Source organism: Pipistrellus kuhlii, unplaced genomic scaffold (genome assembly GCF_014108245.1).
Source record: "Pipistrellus kuhlii isolate mPipKuh1 unplaced genomic scaffold, mPipKuh1.p scaffold_m20_p_7, whole genome shotgun sequence".
Lineage (NCBI taxonomy): Eukaryota > Metazoa > Chordata > Mammalia > Chiroptera > Vespertilionidae > Pipistrellus > Pipistrellus kuhlii.
In genome coordinates this window covers 55,618,285-55,639,623 of record NW_023425573.1, presented here as the reverse complement: position 1 = coordinate 55,639,623, position 21,339 = coordinate 55,618,285, and the positions used below count along the sequence as shown (strand labels likewise).

Below are 21,339 nucleotides of genomic sequence, written 5' to 3'. Positions count from 1 at the left end.
CTAGAAAATCTGACAAACAAGCTGGGCTTTTGATTTCCCCTAATAGAACATGCACTCTGCAGGTGTTTTTTGAAGACCCATCTCACCTCCTGGAGGGCAGACAGTGCTGAACAAGTGTCTTCGCCTCAATGAGTGACTGACGCCTTCCCAGGCCACTCAGGCGGATTTGGAGAATTCTGTTAGCTACCAGGCATGTTCTAAGTCTGGTTCAAAATGCTTTTTAATTCACCCTTTAGTCCTCACAAGAGCCCTATGACACAAACGTTTCGATTTTCCCCATTTTGCGGATGAGGAAACTGAGGCACAGAGAGGTAGATGTGAAGAGACCTGCCCAAGGTTAGTCAGCTACTGCAGCAGAGTCAGAACTGTAGCCTGGCTGGCGCCAGAGCCAGTGCCCTTGGGGACTGCTCCACATTGCTCTTCAGGCATATCTTCCTGCTTCCTCAGAGCCTTCCCAGGAAGCAGGGAGGGCCCTGGGTTCTGCCTGGCTCTGCAGCCAGCATGTAAGGTCCTCCTCCCTCTGTTACCAGGGCCTGGTTAGCCCTGCTCCTGCCTGGCATGGCTCCATTGCTTCTGCCTGGTGTGGCTCCATTTCTTGGCTTGGCATGGCCTCCTTTCCAATCCCAGAGCCTCCACCCCTTCTTTGGGTTTAAGATGAAATGATTTCTCTGGCTCGTCTTAAAATAATTTTTAACCACATGTTATCTAAAGCTAGGGCCTTTCTCTTGACCTTAATGGCCCTGGGGGGCCCTAGCACTCTGTTCCTGAGTGGTTTGGCCCCAGGCAGTGCTGGGGGAGGGCCCGAGAGAATGCAATTATTTGGTTGGTTGATTTTTTTTTTCTCCAGCTCTACTGCCACTCCCCCAGTTTGAGAAAACCTGTCCTGTGTTTAAGTTCTGGCTTTCCCTCCTTTCCATGAAAGTAGAATGACAGTATGCACTTTATTTATTGACCAAACCCCTCTTATAGGAAAAATAAGAACATTATTGCTAATAGTAAAAATTGTTTTTGCATTACCCTGGCCAGGATGGTTGACCAAGGTTATTAGGGAGGAGCCCTCCTTAAGGAAAAGAACACACATATTACAATCCTAAAATGAGGAACAGGGCCTTGGCATTGGTCCATGCAATCAGGGTCCCTGAAGTCCACTCTGGCTATGGCATTTTGGGATTTTTGTTGTTGTTGTTAATCTTCACCAGAGGATATTTTGTCTATTGATTTTTAGAGAGAATAGAAGGTAGGGAAAGAATGAAACATTGATGTGAGAGAGACACTTTGATTGGTTACCTCCTGCACATGCCCCTACCAGGGCTAAGGATTGAACCTATAGTTCAGGTACCTGTCCTTAACTGGGAATCTAACCTGCGACATTTGGATCCTCAGACTGACACTCTAACCACTAACCACACTGGCCAGGATACACTGGGATTTTAACATCTTTTGTTTTCTATAATCCCTCTCATTTCCAGGTCCTATTATACTATACCTATTTTTTATTTGTTTGTTTGTTTGAACCTGGACATTTATCTTGATCTTTATAAAATATAGTAATGGGTCAAACCTCTGTCCATTTCTTCCATTCATTCTTCTTCCATATGAGCTGCCCTGTGATAGGAAAAAATATGTCTCTCCTGTGGAGTTTCATTGGTAACACCTTGTTATCTCCTGCCCAGAGGGCCTTTGCAGGGTTAGTATAGTTGTTCTGTCACCTGGCTCCTCTACCTGGCATCTTACAGATGTGTGTCCTTGGTTGAAAGACAGCAGCAGGTCAACCTCACACCATGGTCATGCTTGACTAAATGGTCAAAGACGCATCGTCTCTCCTGGCAACCCTTCCTCCCATGTACCTAACAGCCTTTGAGGATTTATTAGACTTGATTTTATTAATGGAGTTCAACAATTTGGTTATTAAGCCAAAACTGTTAACAATAACATGTATAATATAGCATTATCTATACCTACCTCATAGAGAGTGGTGAATGAATGAGTGAACAAATGAAGCAGAAACAAGGTCATTGAGGATCAGAAATATGAAAACTCAGTTATAAGGAGGGCGGGGGAGGAATCCCATGTGGCTCTTTCAGTATCAGTGGTCAGGAGTCAGTTTGCATACCTACGTTTCCTTATCCACAAGAGACTAGCACAGTATTTTTTTTTTCTTAAGAAGGCAATTAATTTAGATGCAAAAAACAAAAAGTTTCTATTATCAAGGATAATCTGCTTTTATTAATAACTCCTATATCTTTTTCTGCCTGAATAAATACTATGAAAAATCTTATTATATTTTGTTTTGCTAAGTAATAGACTTTAACCATTATTTATAGAGACTTATAAATGAAGATGGTACATTACAAAGGAAGAACTACCTCAATGAAACAGAGTTAGGAAGGCATCCACACATTCTTTTGCCTTCAGATCCAGGATGAAGAAATTTTTCCTTCCTTGAAATCATTTTGCTAATTTGAAAAATCAAGTGTAGACTGTGAGTTTAGCAGATCCCAATACCCTTTCATAACTGAAGTTGTGATGGTTTTGGAGCTGTTAGGGGATGTATTGTGTGTAGCACAAGGTATTGTTGATCAGAAATATGGAGAATGAGTACATGGAAAGATTTGTTTTTATTCAGTGAGAAACATTGGTTAAGATTTAGTGGTTACCTACTAAGGAACCTAGTGATTTGAAAAAAATATATAACCATAGCATTTTTACATAAGCCATTCTTTTGATGTTGGTCATTTTATAATTTTTCTTAAAATAAGAGAGAGCACCTGTTGGCTCTCCTACTCTGTAAGAAATTCTGAAAAGGCTCTTCGCACCTATCAAATGAGCAAGTACATTTACATGTGAAATCTAATTAATAAAATAAACAAAGAAAATAGAATCAGATTCTTAAATATAGTGAGCAGACTAACAGCTGTTAGAGGGGTGGGGGTTTGGGGGCTCAGTAAAAAAAGGTAAGGGATTAAGCCAAAAACAAAAAAACAAAACAAAACAAAAAACAAAAAGACAACCTCAGAGGCAAAGACAATGATATGATGATTACTAGAGAGAAAGGAGGTAGAAAAGGGTAAAGGGATAATGGTGATAAAGGAGACTTGACTTGGTGAACACACAATACAATGTACAGATGATGTATTATAGAATTGTAGCCCTGAAATGTATGTAATATTATTAACCAATGTTTCCCCAATAAATTCAATAATAATTTTACAAACTTGGTTAAAAGAGTACAGAATATTTTCATGGATTCACAGCAGGTAGTTTCTGCTTTATGATTGATTATTGCTGGCAATTTTTGTTTCTGGAATTTCGGAAACACCCTAAATTCGCAGAGGAAGGATAAAGGCGCCACTCTAAATACAGAGTGGACCACCTCTGTGCAGTACAGAAGGAACTCCTCTTTGATCAAAATATGGAAGGCATGTGCCTAGTGATCTGAATGTTATACCTGAAACAGGGTTATTTTGAACATGAGATTACATCTGAGATTTAATTCATTTATCACAATTGTATTGTTTCTGAGTACATTTTGTGCTTCCACATATTTGGAAGGCCAGTAGGATGAAAATTCCTAGAAAAAAAAATGAAGATGTGCCATTATTAAAAATATTGACATGTTTAATAAAAGACACAAAAGCAAAAATTTCTCCAAACTGCCATTCTCTTCCAAGTAAATAAAAAATTGCAGGCTGCAACCAAAATGTGCCCATAGTTTCATTCCTGCCTAGAGAGTTCTTTGATTTTGTCCCCTTATGGCTGTTTGCCATTCAAAATGCCTTCTTGTCAGTTCTAGAGAACCTTCAAATTGATAGAGGAAGCAACAAGCATGTAGCCTGCAAGCAGAAGAGAGTTAATACAACATCTTTCAGAAATGCGAATATACCGCTAGGCATACTCAGCCTAACATCCTTCAGGAATTGAAACATTTTTTATGCAATTGACCTTTAAATAAGATGGGGACAAGGTAGAAAGGCAACTCTTTCCTGTAACTCTATCCTTGCCAAGGGGTTCCAGAAAAAGAAATACATTTTTTAAAGCATGGACTTTGATGCAGATAGATCTTCAGTTCAGGTTGGGAATGTATGAACATCTATCTCCCTGTAGGCCATGGAAATAAAACACCAATGTCCACAAAGTCTGAAAGAGGTAATCTCTGACTAGTTCTCTATGATTGACATTTTGAAACCAATGCTAACCTTTTAGTGGATAATCATTTAAGTCTTAATGCAAAGCTTATTTATTACAAAAGAAAAATAGGCTAGTGGGTGGACCCTTTTGGAAGACTCTTGAATTGATCAGAGTTTATAGTTGCAAGGGACAAAAAATCACCTCAAATTAGCTTGGGCAAAATGGGTATATAATATAAGGAGACTGAAACTTCCAAGGGAAGAGTTAAAAATTAATAAAAAATAAAAAAAAAGACAAGGGGTACACATCTCTGTGTTGCAGGCCAACAAGCTTCATTCTCTTCTTTCTCTTCCACTTGGGGAGGAGAGTGTCATATACATCTATCTACCTGAGTTTCACTTCTTAGGGATTTCTGTACCAGAGAAGGCTGTCTTTTTGTTTGTTTGTTATTGTTGTTTTCCAATTCTGGCTTGAAAAATACCCAGGAAGAACTCTTATTGGCCTGGCTCAGATCAGATGTCCAATCACAGTGACCATGTAAGCATGTGGTGCTCTCTAATTGTAAGAAGTGATGGGCATCAGTAGAAGAGCCATGCCATAAGAAGGATTCCAAATGCCCACCCAAACTATTGTTTCAAGTGTATATACACCGAGTTACCAGATTATTATGATCTCTGAACACATAATAATCTGGCCTCTCAGTGTATATAATAAAAGGCTAATATGTAAATTGTCCCCTCGATCAGGAGTTCGACCAGCAGGCAGACCGGCCAACTGCCCATGTTCCCTCCCCTTGGCCAGGCTTGCTGGACCCCACCAATGCACAAATTCATGCACTGGGCCTCCTAATATATATATATATATATATATATATATATATATATATATATATATATATATATATAAAATATCTGGCCACTCAGTGTGTGTGTGTGTGTGTGTGTGTGTGTGTGTACAAAATATATATTTTTATTGATTTCAGAGAGTAAGGGAGAGATAGAAACATCAATAATGAGAGAGAATCATTGATTGGCAGCCTCCTGCACTCCTCCTATTGGGGATCAAGCCCACATCCCCGGCATGTGCCCTTGACCGGAATCGAACCTGGGACCCTTCAGTCTGCAGGCTAATGCAGTCTGATGCTCTATCCATTAAGCCAAACCAGGTAGGGCTCAACTGTATATTTTGATTTGTAAAGTTGTAATGGTGCAGTATCCTATTTTTATAGAAGAAAATCATGTCAATCTGCTCATTTCTGGAACTTGCAAAGATATTCATCTGAGCTACCATTAGCTTTATTGTGCATTTGCAGGCTAATGAGGTTATTTCCAACTGTATTATTTATTGTAGTGGGCATATGAGTAATGTTGCTAGTCCAGCATTTAGTCCTTCTTTTTCAAGTGACAAACCTACATTTTATTTTGGGAGACCGATACCTTCTCTGTTGTCAAAGCATGTGATTTCCATGATGAACTTGTCCCAGTGGCATGCTCGTGACCCAGCTCTGTCTGGCCAATGGGCTTCCACATTTCCCTGGCAAGTTATGATCCAAGGACAGACTGCCCTACTTTTTTAGGGCTTTTTCTGGAACAGTAACAGTCTGCGAATGCTTCTGAAACAGCTGGTCACAGATTGGGAAGACCTGGATGAGAGTAATGGAAAAAAAGAGGACAAGGCAGGGTTGAGAGATGGAAATTCCTAATAGCAGGGTTAAAAGTCCCGCTGTGTCCAAGCTGGACAGTTAGGTGAGATAGTACAATTTTTCTCCCTTCCTTCTTCCCCACAGTTTTGGTTACAGCCTGTTTGATGTGGATTTCTGTACCTTGCATCCAATGTGAAAACTGGAATTGTCTTCATGAGCTGAACTGTAATTCCTCATTAGGTCTCCTGTTCCAATTCCTGGTGATCCAGATACATACTGCTGCATCACAAATCACTACAAAACTTAGTGGTGTGAAGCCGTAATAATCATTTATCCCTCGTGGTTTCTGTGGGTCAGGAATATGGTAAGGGTTTAGCGTGGTGGTTTTAGTGTGGAGTCTCAATGCAGCTATATTCAGACGGTGGCTGGAACTGACATAGAGGGGAGGAGATAGGGCTGGAGCAACTGGAGCTGGAAAGGTAGCTCTCTGTTTTGTAGGAGCCTCCATAGCTGTGTGTGCACTGCTTGGGCTTCCTCACAGTATGACACTCAGAGCACCCGGACTGCTTACCTGCCCCAGAGTGAGTGTTCTGGAGCCCTGGGTAGAAGTTAGTCACCTTCTATGGTCTGGCTTTGAAAGACACAGTGTCATTTCCCAATTGACTCTGGTCAATTGGTCAAGAAGGCTGGCCCAGAATCAAGGGGAGGGGATGTAAACCCCACCTCTCATTGAAAACTTGTTAACAAATTTGCAGACATTGTTTAATACTACCACATGTTATAAGTAATGCCCGAACTGTGAGAAGGTGCTAGGATCAGAACGATGTATTTAAGTAGATTTAGTTTCGTGAAGACATATTTTATTTGGAACTTTTGGAAGATGAATTGACGTTTTCAGGTTATTAAGTAAAGTCGCTATCAAGTTTAGTCTGTATATATTAAAAATCAAAACAAGACTTGTCACTGATGTTTTGGGCTTCAGAATTCCATTTTTTCTCTTGTGTTGGGCATTTCACATTTTAATATGAATATAATTGAAAAGTATTTAGATTTGTGTTAGTTCTCTACTTCACAATTACTTATATATTGATTTAGTACTGAGATGTTTTATTTAATATTTGGTACCTCAATCAATGTAACTTCCAGAAGTGTTTAATTGTCTTCTAGTATCCAGTTTAAGGAATTAAGAGTATTTATTTGATGGACTCTATATGGGTGTGGATTTGTAAAACTTGACCAGAGTTGTGGTCCTATCACTTTGCCTCTCTGACAACTATAGACATCCTCTTTTATACTACTTAGTACCAGGGAGTCAAAAACAGAATGCAACTCTTTTCAACTTTATCTCAAGTAGAGGAATCTAATAGATCTTGAACTTTTTTTTTTTTCCCCCCTGTTTCAGAATGCAACAAGTAATCCATTGGAATAAAACCAGCAGTTGAGTAACTCATGCAAAGGTAATTTAGAGCACAAATTAAATCTGTCAGAGTGGTATTAGATTTGCAAAAGCTCATAAATAACAAATGAAAGGTCACAGAGCTGTGAAAATGAGAATGTACTTGTTCATAAAGAGAGCTGTAGTCAGGAGTGGAATCCTCGGTGCATATTCAAATAGCAGCACATAAAATAGAAATAAAATGCAACAGCCTTTCTAAATGTCTAGAGCAGTCCAAAGGCACAGCGGATTCCAGGGATAAGCATCAAAGTTCTAGAAAAGACCACTCATATTATCAGAGCATGTCCAGCATCGTATTGATGAGGTTTAGAGAGTAAAGGTCCACCAACCATTGAGAATAAATACAGAAAAGATACAGTCCCCTCAGTGGAGACCATGTTCAGTAATAGGCTCATTGTGAATGCATGCCATTCATTTTTTATTTTTCAGTTCCTAGAAAATACTAATAGGGTGGGTAGTGATTCATGATTTACTGCAGGAATGTAAGCAGTTGGTGATATTAATAATCAGTCCTGTCTGTCAGGTTTTTCTCATGGGAAAGAGCAGTGGAAAACCTAGCCCTGGCTACTGCACAATACACACGTTCTTTTACTCTGAGTTGTATGTAGATCCTTCTTTTAGTTCTTGACTTTTATAGGGAACAAAAGCTTTATAAAAAGTAATGTATGGGCTTCAACAAGATTAAAAATTTTGCTGAAGCCCATACAAAGGACACTATAAAGAAAGTGAAAGGTCAACAAGAAGAAAGGGAGAGAAGATTTGCAAATCAAGTTTCTGAAAAGGGAACAGAGTCCAGAATATAGAAAGAATTCTTACAACTCAACAATAAAAGGATAATACCCCAATAGACATTACTCCAAAGAAAATATACAAATGGCCAGTAAGCACATGAAGAGATGATTAGCACCATTAATCATGTGGGAAATGCAAATTAAAACCACAATGAGATACCACTTCATACTCACTAAGATGGGTATAATTTTTTTTTAATTAAAATAAGTACTGATAAAGATGGAGAAATTGGAGCACTGAAATAGGAATGTGAAAGGGTGCTACTGTGAAAGACTGGCAGTTCTTCAAAAAAATTAAATATAGAGTTACCATAAGACTCAACAATTCTACTTTAGGTATATAGCCCAGAAGATTGAAAATATATGTGTACAAAAAAACATGTACATGAGTGTTCATAACAGTTTTATTCACAGTAACCCCAAGGTGTAAGCCACCCAAATGTCTATCAACCAATCAATAGATAAGTACATGTATATAAATACAATGAAATATAATTCATCCATAAATAGAATTCATTCTATAACATGGATAAACATTGAAAACATTATGCTAAGTGAAAGAAGCCAGACAGAAGGTTATGTGTTTTATGACTCCATTTACATAAAATATTCCCAACGAGCAAATTCATGGAGACAGAAAGTAGTGGTTGCCAGAGAGTAGGGAGAGGATGGAATTGGGAGTGACTGCTAAATGGTGCAACATTTTATTTTGGAGGTGATGGAAATGTTCTGGACTAGGTGATGGCTGCACAATATTATAAATATACCTCAGACACTACACTGTATTATTTTAAAACTAGAGGCCTGATGCACAGAGATTCATGTAAGAATGGGCCTTCTTTCCCTGGACTGCCAGCACTGCTTTCGTTCTGGCCTTAGCTGCTTTTTAGATCCAGCTGGGAACTGCCTTTCTGGCTTCCCACACTGCCCAGAGGCCCAGAGTGGCTGGGGGTGGGGCAGGACACTTGCCATGGTGATGATGCAGGCATTCTGCACTGCCCCAAGCCTCTCTATGCCTGCGAATGCAAATTAACCCACCATCTTTGTTGGGTTAATTTGCATACTCCCTCCTGATTGGCTGGTGGGCGTCGTCAAGGTACGGTCAGTTTGCATCTTGCTCTTTTTTTTGTGTAGATGTTGAATTTTACATCTGTAAAAATGTATACAATAAAAATAACAAACCCTAAAAAAGAGCGATGATATTTACAAGGATTAATAACACATTCAAATGAAAGGGAGTGAGTTCTTTTTGGCGTGAACCTTGACCAATGGGGAACGAGAGACAGGAAGCAACAGGGCAGATAAATCCTTCCTCTTTTCTCCTTTCTCCTTCCATGGACTCTACTGAGGTGCAGGTCTTCCTTGCAGTCTTATCTCTATGTGGCCTCTGAACTGTGAGCAGCATAGTAACCTAGGATTAGGACCACATTGTTTTATGTTGTCCAGTTTCATATTCTCCCCAGCCCACCTCTCTCTCCCTCCTACATTCCCTCCTTCCCTTCATCCTCAATTTCCTGGGCTTGCTCCTCCCAGATAAAGTCTGAGCACCTGTACTCCTGGCTCTAGATTCTGCTGTGAGGGTCACCTGGGCTAAGACACTAAGGGAAAGGAATGGTAGAAGAGGGAAGGAGAGGACAGTCTGTGAAATGCGGGCTCTATTACTGGAGAAGAGACGGACATTTTTGAGGTTATGTTCATTGGCTTTAGGTAAAAGCTGACTTTCCTTTGTAGATTAAAGAGTGAAATTATTCTGTCAAGCTCATTCTTTGAGAAGCACTGAATTTTAAACAACTGTTTTTCTCTTTATAAAAGCAAGGCATACTCATTGAAATGTTCTAAGCATGCGAATTGAACACAAAGAATGACATTAAACATATGCAAACTGAACAAAAGGAACATTATCCAAAATCCTATGCCATTTTGGTGCTTGTCCTTTCAGTTTACTTTCTATTCATACATAAACCAAGAAATACTTCTTTTTCCTAAAGAAAGAACAATTTCCTGAATAAAATGTGATGATAGTGACCCAATTACTTTAAGACTTTGGAAATTCTCCATTAAACAAATGAAATTCATGGTTAAAAAAAAGTAGTTGAGCCCTGGCTGGTTTGGCTCAGTGGTTAGAGGATGGGCCCTCAGACTGAAGGGTTGTGGGTTCAATTCCCAGTCAAGGGCATGTACCTCAGTTGCAGGTTCAATCCCAGTCCTGATCAGGGCACATGTGCAGGAGGCAACCAGTCAATCAATGTGTCTCTCTCACATCAATGTTTCTCTCTCTCTCTCTCTCTCACTCTCTCTCTCTCTCTCTCTCCCTCCCTCCCTCTCTCTCCCTCCCCCTCTCTCTTTTTTTCTCCCACCCCCCTTCTATTTCTCTCTCTTTCTCCCTTTCACTCCCTCTAAAAATCAATGGAAAACATATCTTTAGGTAAGGATTTAAAAGAAAAGTAGTTGAATCTCCCAAATTTGAAAACTTGTGCTAAACAATTCAGGCCTGAAGAATTAAGCTTGTTCTTTCCTACAGTAAGTAGAGCTGATCTCTTTTCACGAATGAAATGATTGCTTTAGCTTAACCCATGATCCTTCCCCATGAGTCTCGTGTGCAAGCATGTGCACACAGCACACGGGGAGACTGGAGCCTTGGAAGGGTGGCAGGTAATGTGCTCCTCACCTATGCTCTCTCAACATCTTTTATAAAGTAAAATCCAACAATGTTTGAGTGAGGTTTCAAACCCGGGCACTCAGGTTTTCACGTCTGTATGTTACTCATGTGCAGCCAAACATGCTGCAAAAGGGAGGCTGGTGGCTGGGTAGCCAGGTGGCAGAGGCTGCAGTGAGGTAAATTTCAGATGCCATTAAGTAATGCATAACTCTTAGTGAGAGTACCGTGCAGATGTGTCAGGAGCGTGGGCTGGGACAAAGGCCTGGGAGGTAGCCGGAGTGAGGTGTGGGGAGAGTGTATAAGAGAAGGGCAGCACCCACCTGTTGGCTTCATGGATGAGGGATGGCAGGAAGTCACCTGGGTCTGCGTGAGTCTCAGCGTATGAAAGTCCTGGTGGCAAGAGGTAGCCTCCCTCACTGCTCCACTGGCCTTGTCCCTTCCTAGCTGGCAGGGGGCAGATGTCAGGATGGATTGTTATTTGTTATACTTAGTAGTTTTGGAAATTATGTTCTTTTATTTCCTGATTTAAGGAAAGAGAGCTATGTATTGAACCACAATTAATGGTTCAATTCATATAGAAAAGTATATTGACTGAATTTGAACAAAACAATAATCGTAAAAATATGACATGGAATTTACTGTGTGACAGGTGCTATTTTTGGTGCTTTATGTGTGGTAACTCATTTTTTTCTTTATTGATTAAGGTATTACATATGTGTCCTTATCCTCCCCTTGTTCCCTACCCTCCTCCATTCATTCCCTCACCCCCCACCCCCGGTGTCCGTGTCCTGTGGTAACTCATTTAATCCTCATTATGAAGATGAGAAAACTGAGGCACGGAGTGGTTAAGTAACTCTTTCAAGGTTGCACAGCAGGAAAATGTTGGAGTGAGGTTTCAGACCCGGGCACTCAGGTTTTCACGTCTGTATGTTACTCATGTGCAGCCAAACATGCTGCAAAAGGGAGGCTGGTGGCTGGGTAGCCAGGCGGCAGAGGCTGCAGTGAGGTAAATTTCAGATGCCATTAAGTAATGCATAACTCTTAGTGAGAGTACTGTGCAGAGGGAGGTTTTTAAATCAATAGTCAGAAGGAGTACACTGTGGTTAAAAAACGCTCCAATAAAAATGTGCCACTTGCATTGTTTGATATAGTAAAGCACTGGTGAGGACATTCAGTTTCACATTAAAAAGAACTTAGGTTGGCAATGTTTAATGTTAAATTACAACACAATAAACCGATAGCTCTCCTCACTCTGAGCCTGCTGCACACAGTGCGGAGGGGGTGCTGATGTGCGATGGGATCGCCATGAGACGCTGCCCAGACATGTTCCTCAGGTGCAGCCTCACCTGGCCAGATGGACGCATGGTGGCCCATCACTGCATCCATTCAGGAGGAGACAGTGTTTTCCTCATCATATTGTTCAACTAAGTGGCTAGCACGGGGCCTGGCACTGACATTTATTAAGGGAATGGGCAGCCCATTCTCCTCCTGAATGCAAATTTGTGTGGGAGCCAATCTGTAAGCATGCCATGAGCATGACATTGGCCTGGCTGGCATCAGTATACTGCTACAGGGTGGTGAGAGATCTCTTATTTTTCCAACAAATCGTCTATTTCTTAAAACAAAAGAACACATCAGTCCATCTGGAGTTAATTTTAGTGTATTGTGCATTATTTGATTTCAGTCCATCTTTTCCACAGTTTTTAATCAAGCTATCATAATTCTTTCCATTTAATATTTTTCTCTTCTGTGATTTTGAAAATTCGCTTATATTATGGGAATAGTTGGATCTATTTCTGAGCTCCTTGGAGTGTTCCATTCTTCGTGTTCATTTTTATACTTTTTATTCTTCTGCTTCGATTAATATTATTCCATAGTATGTTCTAATATCTGATTAGTTCATATTGATTTTCTCTATTGAATTTGTTTTGTAACACATTTACTCTTGGTCTAATTTTAGAATTATTTTGTTATGCTATTTTTTTTTTAGTTTATGATATTTATTGGGATGACATTGGTTAATAAGATCATATAGGTTTCTTGTTATACTATTTTAAAAAGCTCATTGAACATTGGTATTAACATTTGTAAACAAAATGTCCAAATCATGTGTTTTTTAGCATGTTAAAAATAAAGTGACTTTCTAACTTGACCACTTGCATGGGCAATAGAATGCTGGTATTTGGGAAATAGAAGGTGAGTATAGGAAAGCAATAAGTTGGCAAGCAAATAGCACATATAAATTGAGATATATATATCTACATGTAAGTAATCAGGGCAATTCAACCCTAGTAGAAGGTCTTCTTGTCCTCAGTTTTAATTGAAAAGGACAAAATCAGAATAGAGGACAGAATGATGATTGCTTAGGGCTATAGTGATACCTTGATCTCATTTCAGCAGTTTTTGTGTACACACAACAAAACAATCTAGGGAAGAACATAGTATCACCTAGTGTTTAAAAATGTGGACTCAATGATCAGACTGCCTGGATCTGAATCCCCTCCTCTATTTGCTGGACTTTGGTTTACTGCAAATGGATTATAATAGTAATTAGTATATGAGTATATGTATATATGACTTCATATATCTATATAGATATAGATATAGATATTATCAAAAAATGTAGACACACTTTGAATAATGATAAAGGCAGCATTTATTAAAATACATTTCATTTTCAAAATTGAGCTATCAGCTGTTAAAATGTATTTACATTTTTGGGGACGCCATGTATATGACTGCACCTGGCCAACAATGCTACTTATGTTAAGGGGGTTTTGAGCTAGAAAGGCACTTTCTGGTTTGGAAGAGGCCCACATGCATTCATTTCTTTATTCCCCAGATCTGAAAGCCTGCCCTGTGCAGGTCTGCACGGTCGCCGTGACCCAGTAAGGCTGTCCTCCCGTCCTTGGCCTGCGCCATTATCAGAAAAACGCTTTTGCGCTTTTGTACCTGACTTATTTATTGTTGCATTCTGGCAGCCATCCCCTGGCCTCCTGGCAAAAAAAAATAGCTGGGTTTCATTAAAATTCAATCTCTCGTGATAGCATCTCTGCTGGGTATTAGAGGGGACTGCTACCAGTGGAGCTTGAGCGACCTGATTCAGAAGAGATTTGGGCCGGCATTTTCTAAGTGCTCTAAAATTACCGTTTATAAAGTTTCTTTCCCCGTCTGCCCACTTCCTTGTGCCCTGGGCTCCCTGCCCTCCTGATGCTCTGCTTCCAACAAGAAACCTCGGCCAAGTCCTGTGGCTCTTTTGAGTTGGACACTGAGATGACTCTTGCTTCATATTTCAGGTGCCGGTGCTCTCCCGTGGTCCCGCGTCCCCGCTCCTGGGCGCCCTGAATGAGTGACGCCTGGGCCTGCCATGGAGCCTGGCCCTGCCCTGGCCTGGCTCCTGCTGCTGAGCCTGCTGGCCGACTGTCTGAAAGCTGCACAGTCCCGAGACTTCACAGTGAAAGACATTATCTACCTCCACCCTTCAAGTAAGACTGTTCTCTTTGCTGCAGAAATGTCATCCGACTGCAAATAAGACTTGAGTTAAAAAATGGTGGGGAGCCCTTGCTGGTTTAGCTCAGTGGATAGGGCATCAGCCAGCAGGCTGGAGGGTCCCGGTTTTGATTCCAGTCAAGGGCATGAGCCTTGGTTGTAGGCTCGATCCCAGGTCCTGGTTGGGATGCGTGCAGAGGCAACCGATTGATATGTTTCTCTCACATGGATGTTCCTCTCTCTCTGACTCCCCCCTCCCTTCGACTCTCTCTAAAAATCAATGGAAAAATATCCTCAGGTGAGGATTAACAACAACAACAACAATAATAATAATAATAATAACAATAAATAAAATAAAAATAAAAATGACTGAGAGAAGGCAGCCTTCAGTACAGGGGAACTTCTGATGGTTTAATTGGGGTGCAGTGCTACCAAAGATGCCATGTGGTGTGTATTATCCTCACCTTTTTCTACCATGTTTGTTTTTTAATTTAAGGCAAATTGTCAGGCTTGTTTTCTCTGTCCCCGGCACCATCGCTCTGATTCCGAACACCCTTCCTTTTGGCTCATGCCAGCCAGTTATCAAAGTGAAATCCGGGTCCCAGGAGGAATGTGTTTGTAAAAGATCAGTTCTTTGTAGGGAAGATAATAGCCGGTCCTGTCTGTGCATCTCATTCTCAGTTTCAATGTAATTATCTGCCACAGCTTCCTGTTCCCTCTCCCTTTTGGCTTCCTGTGTTTAAGACTTATCTAGAGAGTGCATCCTCATGCAGATGCACGGTCCCTTCCCTGGAGTGTCTGATGGCATATCTGGCTGGGGCTGTCCTGTGCTTTCTGGCTTTTAGCAGAGATATCAGGTGCCTCTGCTGCTGATATTCCTAAGGATCACGCTTGGATCACTCAGCACTTGCACCTCCTCTCTTAGTTGGATCTTCTCTGTGTTGTCCCTGTGGTGGTGAGAGCTGCGTATATTGTGTATGTTTTGACCTTCAGCATTTGCCCTGGGGTACATTCCTCTTTTGAAATAGTCTGTTCCACCTACATTCTTTTTTGTGTGTGTATATATCCTGTGTATCAACTGTGACAGGCATGAAAAACAGAAAGGCAAATAAAGCTTGGCCTTGCTTTTGAGGATCTTAGAATCTAGTGGAGGCTGCTCCTCAGACTCCTTTAATATCATCATCCAGTTGGACGACTAAACCGCATGGTCTGGTCTGGGTGAGGGGTGGGCCGCCCGTGGGTCAGCAACTAGCTCAGCTGCTTCGTAGCCTTCTGACTTGAAATAAATACCCTCACTGTGTGACAATTAAACCTGAGTGCATACACAGCTTTTAGCACTGAATGTAGTAAATGCTTAATACATGTTAGGGAAATCTTTTAAAATGTTAATTTTTACATTTCTAAAGTGGATAAAATAATACATATCCTGTCACATTGTTTTGTGGACTTAATATCTGTAAATAACATCTGTAAAATGCTGGGCACATATATACTTAGTGGCCAGATTATTATGATCTCTGAACACATAATAATCTGGCCACTCAGTGTATGTGTGCATATATATATTTCAGTCTCTTAGGTTTGAGTGCCAAGATTCTCAGCCTCTGGGCAGTTCTTTGTCCACGTCAGTGACAGACTCAGAAGTCACTGGGCCACAAAGCAGGTCCACACTTGGCTTTCTCTGAGGCTGATAGTACACAGGGTGGGGAGGGAGATCGAGGGGATTGGATTTAGCTGAACACAAAAAACAAATACACATCCCGTTTTTTGCCTCAGTGGTATAGTGGGGCCTGTCTGATTGAATGGGCCCCTATTTCAAAGTCAATTGCAAAATGGGATTTTTTCAGGGTGACCCATGTTAATTAAATAGAGCCATAGCTTAATTAAGTAAAACTCATCATATAGAAATAATCGGTAATTTTTTCTGACATGATTTTTAAAGATGGAGGACAGAAGAAGCCGTTCCTAAGCTAGATTGTGCATAGATAGGTCACTAGCAGGTCTGGGCTCAACTCTGTTGTGGAGTCTCTGTAACTGGTCCTGGGGTAAAGGTTCTTGCTGGGTTGAAGTTTCCATCCATGAGTCCTACTTGGCTAGAATTCTGTTTACCCTGCCCACGTTAAAGCACCGTTAACTTCCCATTTCTGTGTACCAGGTCAGAGGTGTATGGCGATTGTTTGCTTGTTTTTATACTTTTTTTAAATGGCCATGATCCTCCCCTGCACAACACCCACTGCACCATGTTTCGGTGAAGCGATCTCTCTATGAATAAGCAGGTTTCTGTAGAACACAGACTACAATGAATATATGAGGGCAGTGTGGGATTATTTTGATCTGGAAGTATTCATATAATTAACTCACTGTGTAGATGGAGGCACACACAGTTTTCTTGAGGTCAGTAAGCCAGCCAGAGTTCATTACTGTTAGAAACAGCTCAGAACCCACGAGGCAGAAATGCAGCGACACTGGAGACACACGTTTTCCACACCAGGCAAGCATGAACTCATTTCTGCTGGGCACCAACAGCCCTCAGAGATAATAAGTGGGTGGCATTGGAACCCGGGCTGGGAATGCTCAGCTTCTGTGACTAATCTCCTTTGCTCTTCGACTCCCTAATCTTCGAAGCTTCTAAGCCCTTAAGAAAAATAAACTTTATGGCTTTCAAATTTGAGGCGCTGTCCTCAATAACATTCTTTTCCATAATCTGTGTTTTAATTTCTTTTTCATGTGAGAAATGATGAATGTCTTCCCAACTGATGATTAAAGTACAAAAACCTAATAAATACTTTAAAACAAGAGTTAGTGTTAAGAGAAATGGATAGGAAATGGCAGAATTTAATGTCCAAAGTGACTTCCACTGTTCTTGGCCTCCATCCCTTTCCTTGTAATAGCAATCTTTCCTGAGATTCTCACCTTTCCACTGGTTGCGTATTCTGAGTCTTTCCTGTGGACCAAAGCACTGAATCCCTGCAGGGGGTTTCTTATGCTGATAAAGAGAACCAACTAACACCCCCCCCCCCCCCCCCATATTTCTGTACTGCATAAGCCTTAGGGAGTAAGGAGGCTTTCTAGAAAGGCAGCACAAAATACATTTCTATTAGAAATTTGTTCACGGTATTAAAATACTGACAACAATTTGTAGGCAAGTGGTCTGAGAACTAGATCAATTTATTAGATTTCTAAAAATTTCGTGTTTGCTTCTAGTTTTCAAAAACAATGGGAATTAATTTGCCAAGAATTAAAAAAAAAAAAAAAAAGGTTGGCTGCATTTCACAGAAGCATGCATTTTAAAACAAGATTCTCTTCTCGCCACCGTTTTTTGGGTAACTGAAGGCCTTTGTCCAGGCAAAAGTTCCAGGAGATGGAAACAAAGAGGAAATCTTTCCTGATGCCTTACAAATGAATTATGGTCGGTTGAACTATGGCTGACCATGGGAGTTAATGGACAGATTATGTTACAGGAAGTAACTGGGCACTTTAGCGTTTCTTTTTTTCTTTTTCTTTGCAATCACCTTCTCTTGAGGGACCAAGGACTTATGCGCTGAACTACAGAGTACTAAGCTTATTAACTCTGTGATCAAGAGCCAAAGTAGATTCATTCACAGCTGGGGCCACAACAGTTTGAAACTCTACTTGCTCTGCAATGCTTTGAAGTAACAAAGAAAAAAATAGAACATCTCTTAGGAATCTCTTTCCAGTCCTTTTATAAAAAAAAAAAAGAAAACTTATCAGATACAGTATCAATTAGCCAGTTACTGGAGATAGTTGTTCAACTGTAGACCTATTTTTGGCTAAATATTTCCAGTGGGAAGAATTTAACCATTGCTTGGTATTGTGCTATAATTATCAACTTAAAGCTGAGTCTCTCTGCAGAGATCTGTCACTGAAGAGGATTTGGTTATTTACTGATCAGTACCATCTGCTGAGCTGTAAATTCAAGTTCCCATAAGCAAATATTAGCATGTGGTTGTTGACAATGCACACAGATATGAAGTTGTAGATTTAAAAAGAAAACTTACTGAAAATGAGATTGTTTGGTTGTCAGTGACACATGCTGATAAACACATTCAGAGATAATGTGATTTGAAACAAAGCTTCATTATGCTACCTTAATGTTTTAGATCCTGTTCCTATTTAAACTTTGATCTACTTTAAGTTAATTTCAGAGTTCTGTGCTACTTGTATAAGAAATGACAGTATTTAATTAAACATGTCACTAGTCTTGCAAAAGATAATTTTGAAGAGTCTATTAAATAATTCCAAATTTGGGAACACTACAGCTTATTAGTGCTAGGCTCTTAAAAAGTTTATGTGTGGAATAGTTGGAGTGTCAATCTTCACTCAGAGTTCTTAATTTATCTCTTTGATGGGAATGTTCCCAGGAAAATTAACCCAACATCCCAGCTGAAAGTTCTACTGGCTGTAGCAACATTCAGATAAAATTGGACCTCTTAGTGCAGTGATTCTCAACCTTCCTAATGCTGCAACCCTTTAATACAGTTCCTCATGTTGTGGTGACCCCCAACCATAAAATTATTTTCATTGCTACTTCATAACTAATTTTGCTACTGTTATGAATCGTAATGTAAATATTAGGTCTAGTAATAATTAATGTCGTTTTCTAATACTTTTTTAAATCGAATTTATTTAAACAATACAACAAAATTTAATCAACAATATAGTTGCCGTTGTTTTCTACTACTTGTGCCCAACACTCAGGAAGCATTTTAATCCCTCTGTTGTAAAATTCTTGTGATTTTGATGCAAAAAATTCGGTCAATGCATTTTTGAGGCATTCTTCATTATTAAATTTTTTTCCAAGAAGAAAGTTTTGCAAAGAACGAAACAAATGGTAATCGTAAGGGGCAATATCAGGAGAATATGCAGGTGGAGGGAGAACTTCCCATCCCAACTGGCGCAGGTTTTCAGCAGTGATTCTTGCAGTATGCGGTCGTGCATTATCGTGGTGAAGAATTACGCCCTTCCGATTAATCAGCACGGGTTCTTTTTCTCTTAAAGCTTGGGCTAACCTTTCCAATTGGGCACTATACACTGCACTTGTAATGGTTTGGTTAGATGGTAAAAGTTCATAATGAAGAATTCCTTTAAAATTCCACCAAACACACAACATCGCGTTTTTCGCATGCAAGTCAGGTTTTGGCGTGGGCTGCGGAGCCTCATTTTTGTCCAACCATTGAGGCCACCTTTTCAAATTAACATACAACACTCATTGTTCATCTCCGGTAACAATTTGCTCTAAAAACGGCAAACGGTTTTGACGAGAGAGGAGCGAACTGCAAATTGTGACTCTTTGATTACAGTTGTTGTCAGTCAATTCATGAGGAACCCATTTTCCAAACTTTTGGACTTTGCCAAGTGCACGCAATTGATTGGAAATTGTTTTTTGTGAACACTTTAAAGTTGTCGCAAGCTCTTGTTGGGTAATTTGAGGATTTTGCACCAAAAGAGCTTGAAGAGCTTCTTGATCAAAATTGGACACACGGCCTCGACCACTCTTGTCATCTAACGAAAAATTTCCCTCACGAAATTTCTCAAACCAACACTGGCATTTTCTGGCGCTAATTGCATCTTGACAAAGAGCACTACAGATGTTTTTTGCAGCCTCACTTGCTTTTCTTCCTAATTGGAACTCGTAAAGCATGCAGTGCCAAATATGCTCTTCATCTGCCATCTTCTTAGCCCTAGTTTTGCAACAAAAACCAAACCAAACACAAACTTTTTCAAGCAAAACTTGTTAATTGCACTTCACACGTTCTGTAGATACCACGTGTTTGAAGGTTATGTCAATACAAGTCAACGCCAAGCAAGATTTTAAACGAATGTTTAAAAACGACATTAATTATTACTAGACCCGATATCTATGTTTTCTAATGGTCTTAGGCTCTACAACAGCGGTTTTCAACCTGTGGTTGTGGGTCACCATAACATGAGGAACTGTATTAAAGGGTTGCAGCATTAGGAAGGTTGAGAACCACTGCTCTAGTGAGTTAAACATGCCAGTTAAAGTGCTATGGCTCTTTTCAGTCATGAACCTTGACCAATATGATCATTTTTTGAGAAATGCTGTTCTTTGACAAACAGTTCACACCTGTATTTCAAAACTCCTACTCTGCTAATCCTAGTTCAAAATTTAAAAACTGCTTTAAACTTTTACTTTTTTAAAGTATGTTTTCATTTATTTCAGAGAGAGGAAGAAAAAGAGAGAACAATCAATGATAAGAGAGAATCACTGATTGCCCGTCTCCACACACCCACTTCTGGGGATTGAGCCACAGTCAGGGCCTGTACACTGACAGGAATTGAACCATAACCTCCTGGTTATAGGTTAACGCTTAATCACTGAACCACACTAGCCAGCCTACACTTCTTTCTTCTAAACATATTTATATATAAAATATTTTGAGGATGCTAGTGACTGTTTTTTAATAGAATCAGGATGATTTATTAAACTTTTTTGCATGTTTTTTCTCATATCTTATAAAAATAAGCTAATTGAAATATCTATGAGAATATTTGAATTGGTTTGGGATATGAGAACCTGTTTGTTTTAAATTCTTCAGGCATGTACTTCACTAAACTAGACTCTTTTAACTTAAATGTAACCCACCTATCTATGCAGTGGGATGTGCAGATATAAAACTTACTTGTGTGTAGTTTTACAAAATTGTTTACTTCTGTTTTATTATAATTATACATAGGGAGAGATATAATTATAATAAAATTGTTATATTATATTTTATTACATAAAATATAACATATTATATATAATATATTCCAGTGATATATATATAATATATTCCAAATTTCCTCCTTGAGAATGAAGTGGTTGGATGGCTGTGTCTAAGTGGCTTTGCATCCTTGTTTTCTAAGATAATCCATGTGCAAACTATCATTCTGTTGATGAACTTGAGTCATCAACTACTTGGAGGAACATAGAACTCTCACATGGGCCCATAGAAAGGTCCAGGTACCTGCCTTTTTGAAAAGACAGTTTATTACTTTTGATCTTGCTATTTATAGAGGCAGCTCTGTGAACTTTGCAAGCAAGTGCAAGGATGGGCAGCTGTTCTAGGCAAGGTGAAAATCAAAGTTATATCTGGCCCATAATTCTGGCCTTAAGTGGCTACCTCCTTCTTCATTTATTTTTGATAAC

The 21,339-nt window shown here is 39.8% G+C and overlaps 1 protein-coding gene across 5 annotated transcripts in view; it reads left to right on the top strand.

Annotated features, from left to right (window-relative positions):
* The window catches only part of LYPD6 (LY6/PLAUR domain containing 6), a 114,638-nt gene that overhangs the window by 74,067 nt on the left and 19,232 nt on the right, over positions 1–21,339 (top strand). For 4 of the 5 annotated variants that reach the window (XM_036420567.2, XM_036420566.2, XM_036420564.2 and 1 more), the window contains one exon: positions 13,973–14,161. In XM_036420567.2, coding sequence (XP_036276460.1) covers positions 14,044–14,161 — 118 coding nt within the window. In that variant the 5' untranslated portion in view covers positions 13,973–14,043. Of the gene's footprint in view, positions 1–7,172; positions 7,228–13,972; positions 14,162–21,339 lie in introns of all 5 variants that reach the window. The other variant, XM_036420565.2, reaches the window with a different exon arrangement.